We start from the raw sequence: 6,931 nt of genomic DNA on the forward strand, positions 1-6,931 counted from the left end.
AGGTCGCTGAGCACCTCGAGTCTCGTCGCCGAGAGCGTGCAGAAACCAAGCGCAGGCAGCGGAAGGAGCGTGCGGCAAACCAGTCCCACCCTCCCCTTCCCTCAACGTCTATCTGTCCCACCCTTCCCTTCCCTCAACGTCTATCTGTCCCACCCTTCCCTTCCCTCAACGTCTATCTGTCCCACCCTCCCCTTCCCTCAATGTCTGTCTGTCCCACCCTCCCCTTCCCTCAATGTCTGTCTGTCCCACCCTCCCCTTCCCTCAACGTCTATCTGTCCCACCCTCCCCTTCCCTCAACGTCTGTCTGTCCCACCTGTGACAGGGACTGTGGTTCCCGTATTGGGCTGTTCAGCCACCTCAGGACTCGTGTTAAGAGTGGAGGCAAGTCTCCCTCGATTGCGAGGGACTGCCTCTGATGATGATGACTTTGTGTGGGAAAGCAGCAAGGCCGTGGTTCATGAGCCCGAGGGAGGGAGGGAGGGATGGAGGGAGGGAGGGAGGGAGGGGGTGAGAACCCTCTGTAGGACCAGCCACTTCACGAGTGAGGATGGGCAGCTCCTATCTGCGCCTTCCAGTCACTGGATAGTGATCGGGAGCAGGAGCCTTGGCCACTATTCCCCCGTCGCTCATCCAGAGGCTGACTGTGGTGCCCTGCCTACCGCCCGCCTAACTCGGGGGAGGGACCAGGGATGGACCGGGGGGCTGCCGGCTGGCTCTGGGGCTCCGTGCCGTCCCCAGCAGCGCTCGCTAGCCCCGCCGTGCCCTACCTGTCCAAATGAGCCCTTCCCGATGAGCGAATCGATCTCGTATCGGTCCATCCACTTCTCCCCGTTCTTCACGATGTAGTCGTAGTGTTCGTCGTCGTAGCCTTCGTTGTAGATCTTTCGCTCCTTTTTGGTGCTCGAGTCGTCGGGAGGCACGTGCTGGGCCCGCCGCTTCTTCTTGGCGTAGTACACCTGGAGCGTTAGAGAACGGGGACGCCAGTCAGAGCAGGGAGGTGGGGGGGGGGAAAAGGGCAGTGGCTGCAACGTTCGGAACAACATCCACAACCAACAGCTGCCACCACCTTCGTTCAATGGTCCACAACTGGTCCTTTAATCAACTACCAACAGTGATCGAACATGAGAAATAGCAGGAGTCGGCCATTCGGCCCCTCGAGCCTGCTCCGCCATTCAATGAGATCACGGCTGATCATCCACCTCAACTCCCCTTCCCCACACCGTCTCCATATCCCTCGATTCCCCTGTCTCCATATCCCTCGATTCCCCTGTCCCCACACTGTCTCCATATCCCTCGATTCCCCTGTCCCCACACTGTCTCCACATCCCTCGATTCCCCTGTCCCCACACCGTCTCCACATCCCTCGATTCCCCTGTCCCCACACTGTCTCCACATCCCTCGATTCCCCTGTCTCCATATCCCTCGATTCCCCTGTCCCCACACCGTCTCCACATCCCTCGATTCCCCTGTCCCCACACTGTCTCCACATCCCTCGATTCCCCTGTCTCCATATCCCTCGATTCCCCTGTCCCCACACTGTCTCCACATCCCTCGATTCCCCTGTCCCCACACTGTCTCCATATCCCTCGATTCCCCTGTCCCCACACTGTCTCCATATCCCTCGATTCCCCTGTCCCCACACTGTCTCCACATCCCTCGATTCCCCTGTCCCCACACTGTCTCCACATCCCTCGATTCCCCTGTCCCCACACTGTCTCCCTATCCCTCGATTCCCCACACCGTCTCCACATCCCTCGATTCCCCACACCGTCTCCATATCCCTCGATTCCCCTGTCCCCACACTGTCTCCACATCCCTCGATTCCCCACACTGTCTCCACATCCCTCGATTCCCCACACTGTCTCCACATCCCTCGATTCCCCTGTCCCCACACTGTCTCCACATCCCTCGATTCCCCTGTCCCCACACTGTCTCCACATCCCTCGATTCCCCTTCCCCACACTGTCTCCACATCCCTCGATTCCCCACACTGTCTCCATATCCCTCGATTCCCCTGTCCCCACACTGTCTCCACATCCCTCGATTCCCCACACTGTCTCCACATCCCTCGATTCCCCTGTCCCCACACCGTCTCCACATCCCTCGATTCCCCACACCGTCTCCATATCCCTCGATTCCCCTGTCCCCACACTGTCTCCATATCCCTCGATTCCCCTGTCCCCACACCGTCTCCATATCCCTCGATTCCCCTGTCCCCACACTGTCTCCACATCCCTCGATTCCCCTGTCCCCACACCGTCTCCACATCCCTCGATTCCCCTGTCCCCACACCGTCTCCACATCCCTCGATTCCCCTGTCCCCACACTGTCTCCACATCCCTCGATTCCCCTGTCCCCACACTGTCTCCACATCCCTCGATTCCCCACACTGTCTCCACATCCCTCGATTCCCCTGTCCCCACACTGTCTCCACATCCCTCGATTCCCCTGTCCCCACACTGTCTCCCTATCCCTCGATTCCCCTGTCCCCACACTGTCTCCACATCCCTCGATTCCCCTGTCTCCATATCCCTCGATTCCCCTGTCCCCACACTGTCTCCATATCCCTCGATTCCCCTGTCCCCACACCGTCTCCCTATCCCTCGATTCCCCTGTCCCCACACTGTCTCCACATCCCTCGATTCCCCTGTCTCCATATCCCTCGATTCCCCTGTCCCCACACTGTCTCCATATCCCTCGATTCCCCTGTCCCCACACTGTCTCCCTATCCCTCGATTCCCCTGTCCCCACACTGTCTCCACATCCCTCGATTCCCCTGTCTCCATATCCCTCGATTCCCCTGTCCCCACACTGTCTCCATATCCCTCGATTCCCCTGTCCCCACACCGTCTCCATATCCCTCGATTCCCCTGTCTCCACATCCCTCGATTCCCCTGTCTCCACATCCCTCGATTCCCCTGTCTCCACATCCCTCGATTCCCCTGTCTCCACATCCCTCGATTCCCCTGTCCCCACATCCCTCGATTCCCCTGTCTCCACATCCCTCGATTCCCCTGTCCCCACATCCCTCGATTCCCCTGTCCCCACACTGTCTCCATATCCCTCGATTCCCCTGTCCCCACACCGTCTCCATATCCCTCGATTCCCCTGTCTCCACATCCCTCGATTCCCCTGTCTCCACATCCCTCGATTCCCCTGTCTCCACATCCCTCGATTCCCCTGTCCCCACATCCCTCGATTCCCCTGTCTCCACATCCCTCGATTCCCCTGTCTCCATATCCCTCGATTCCCCTGTCTCCACATCCCTCGATTCCCCTGTCTCCACATCCCTCGATTCCCCTGTCCCCACATCCCTCGATTCCCCTGTCTCCACATCCCTCGATTCCCCTGTCTCCACATCCCTCGATTCCCCTGTCCCCACACTGTCTCCACATCCCTCGATTCCCCTGTCCCCACACTGTCTCCACATCCCTCGATTCCCCTGTCTCCACATCCCTCGATTCCCCTGTCTCCACATCCCTCGATTCCCCTGTCTCCACATCCCTCGATTCCCCTGTCTCCACATCCCTCGATTCCCCTGTCCCCACATCCCTCGATTCCCCTGTCCCCACACTGTCTCCATATCCCTCGATTCCCCTGTCCCCACACCGTCTCCATATCCCTCGATTCCCCTGTCCCCACATCCCTCGATTCCCCTGTCCCCACATCCCTCGATTCCCCTGTCCCCACATCCCTCGATTCCCCTGTCCCCACATCCCTCGATTCCCCTGTCCCCACACCGTCTCCACATCCCTCGATTCCCCTGTCCCCACATCCCTCGATTCCCCTGTCCCCACATCCCTCGATTCCCCTGTCCCCACATCCCTCGATTCCCCTGTCCCCACACTGTCTCCACATCCCTCGATTCCCCTGTCTCCACATCCCTCGATTCCCCTGTCTCCACATCCCTCGATTCCCCTGTCCCCACACCGTCTCCACATCCCTCGATTCCCCTGTCTCCACACTGTCTCCATATCCCTCGATTCCCCTGTCCCCACACTGTCTCCATATCCCTCGATTCCCCTGTCCCCACACTGTCTCCACATCCCTCGATTCCCCTGTCCCCACACTGTCTCCACATCCCTCGATTCCCCTGTCCCCACACTGTCTCCATATCCCTCGATTCCCCTGTCCCCACACTGTCTCCACATCCCTCGATTCCCCACACTGTCTCCACATCCCTCGATTCCCCTGTCCCCACACTGTCTCCACATCCCTCGATTCCCCTGTCCCCACACTGTCTCCACATCCCTCGATTCCCCTGTCCCCACACTGTCTCCACATCCCTCGATTCCCCTGTCCCCACACCGTCTCCATATCCCTCGATTCCCCTGTCCCCACACTGTCTCCATATCCCTCGATTCCCCTGTCCCCACATCCCTCGATTCCCCTGTCCCCACACTGTCTCCACATCCCTCGATTCCCCTGTCCCCACACTGTCTCCACATCCCTCGATTCCCCTGTCCCCACACTGTCTCCATATCCCTCGATTCCCCTGTCCCCACACTGTCTCCATATCCCTCGATTCCCTTGTCCCCACACTGTCTCCATATTCCTTGATTCCCCTGTCCCCACACTGTCTCCATATCCGTCGATTCCCTTAATATCCACAAATCTATTGATCTCCATCTTGAATATACTGAGCCTCCACAGCCCTCTGGGGCAGAGAATTCCCGAGGTTCACCTTCCTCTGAGTGAAGAAATTTCTCCTCATCTCAGTCCTCAATGGCCGACCCGTTATCCTAAGACTGTGACCCCTGGTTCCAGACTCCCCAGCCCGGGGGGGGAAACATCCTCCCTGCATCTACCCTGTCAAGTCCTGTGAGAATGTTGTGTGTTTCAATGATATCCCCTTTCATTCTTCTAAACTCAGGAGAATATCGGCCCAGTCTACTCAATCTCTCCTCATAGGAAAATCTCCCCATCCCGGGAATCAGTCTGGTGAACCTCTGCTGCACTCCCTCTATGGCCAGTATATCCTTCCTTGGGTAAGGAGACCGACACTGTGCACAATACTCCAGGTGTGGTCTCACCAGGGCCCGGTATAATTGCAGTGAGACAGATACTCAAATGTGGGCTGCCCCGACCTGTGTGAGAACATCACCGCAGGTCGGGTCTATAAATAGAGCTGGAGCACCAGGACATCGTGGCGGAGGTGTGGCAAATGAGGGCACGGGGCCCAGGAGAGGCGAGGGCCCCAGGGGCAGCACGGGCCCAGCCCACACTGTGCGATATGTGAGCGCACTGGGTCCGTGCAGCAGAGCAGGTCTCCAGTCGTCCTGGTTAGCCCTTGCCCCTGGACCAAGACCTTGCTCTGTCAAGCCCCGTGTGGTGGTCACCCCCATGTTAAAACAATCCACCCACAGACATCTTCCACCCCCTTCCATTGGAATTCTCTACCACAGAAAGTAGTTGAGGCCAATTCACTAAATATATTCAAAAAGGAGTTAGATGAAGTCCTTACTACTCGGGGGATCAAGGGGTATGGCGAGAAAGCAGGAAGGGGGTACTGAAGTTGCATGTTCAGCCATGAACTCATTGAATGGCGGTGCAGGCTCGAAGGGCCGAATGGCCTGCTCCTGCACCTATTTTCTATGTTTCTATGTCTATGTTTCTGTGAATTCAGGACTGGAACATCAGGTCCTTCACTGAAACATCTGTGAACTCTCGTGGAAGCAAGTCATCCTCGTTCGAGGCTCCGCCTATGATATACTCAAATCCTCTTGTAATAAAGGCCAATTTGCTTTCCTATTTGCTGGCTGTAGCTGTATTGGGTGCAGTCACCAGTTATCGGAGGTGGAACGCCCAATCGCTGAATCTCAAACCTGTCTTCCGAGGCACCCACTTAACTCTCCAGAAAGCCCAAGTCCATCCCCTTTGTACAAAGTCAACCGTCCCTGGGATTGGCTGGCAATCAGTGGTTCTTCCTCTCCCCTTTCACCCCTCTCGCTCCGCCATACAGCTGATGACGCTCTGAACTTGTCCAACTCATTCTTTCCCAGCACCTCAAACTGTGCAGCTCCCTCCAGCAACCCCCCGCCCCGCCCCCTCAGCCTCTCCTTGCTCCTGCAACCGGGAGATTTGTCGCCACCCAACAGGCATTGCCCGCGGACCCGCCCACACTCCCCCTGTTTCTGACTTTCGCCCCTTCACTCGGTTTCACAATTCAAAGTTTCAGCTAAATGCGTGAAGGCAACTGTTTCAAACCCCGACCCCCCCCCTACTCCCACACCCAGAGAAAGTTTCGGAACGAAAGCAGGCCATCCGGCCCATCGCGTCTGTGTCCAGCTACCCAAATATTCCCACTTTCCAGCTCTTGGTCCGTAGCCCTGCAGGTTACGGCTCTTCAAGTGTGTAATGTGAGCACCGGTGAGTATGCTCACGTTTAAACAAGGGGTCACTTGTTTGAAAGTGTTTGGAGTGTTCCTTAAGGGGGGGCACTTGATTTAATTGTTTAAATGTTTTTCCACAAAATAGTTGTAGAGCTGTTAGGTTGGGAGTGGCTTAGCCAGTCATGTGATGTTCACAAGACTCAATAAAACCCCAGCCAGTTGGGTTTGGGGGAATTCACGGAGACAGAGAGAGAGAGAGTAGAGAGGTGGACAGAGAGAGAGGGGGACAGAGAGAGAGGGGGACAGAGATGGACAGAGAGAGAGGGGGACAGAGAGAGAGGGGGACAGAGAGAGCGGGACGGACAGAGAGAGAGGGGGACAGAGAGAGCGGGACGGACAGAGAGAGAGGGGGACAGAGAGAGAGGGGGACACAGAGAGAGGGGGACAGAGAGAGAGGGGGACAGAGAGAGAGGGGGACAGAGAGAGCGGGACGGACAGAGAGAGAGAGGGGGACAGAGAGAGAGACAGACACAGAGAGAGGGACAGAGAGAGAGGGGGACAGAGAGAGAGGGGGACAGAGAGAGAGGGGGACAGAGAGA

The 6,931-nt window shown here is 57.4% G+C and overlaps 1 protein-coding gene across 4 annotated transcripts in view; it reads right to left on the minus strand.

Moving 5' to 3' along the window:
* The window catches only part of LOC139256286 (dual specificity tyrosine-phosphorylation-regulated kinase 1A-like), a 79,386-nt gene that overhangs the window by 41,157 nt on the left and 31,298 nt on the right, over positions 1-6,931 (minus strand). For all 4 annotated transcript variants that reach the window (XM_070874167.1, XM_070874169.1, XM_070874168.1 and 1 more), the window contains exon 4: positions 768-956. In XM_070874167.1, coding sequence (XP_070730268.1) covers positions 768-956 — 189 coding nt within the window. The remainder of the gene's footprint in view (positions 1-767; positions 957-6,931) is intronic.

The sequence above is a fragment of the Pristiophorus japonicus genome, unplaced genomic scaffold, assembly GCF_044704955.1.
Source record: "Pristiophorus japonicus isolate sPriJap1 unplaced genomic scaffold, sPriJap1.hap1 HAP1_SCAFFOLD_701, whole genome shotgun sequence".
NCBI lineage: Eukaryota > Metazoa > Chordata > Chondrichthyes > Pristiophoridae > Pristiophorus > Pristiophorus japonicus.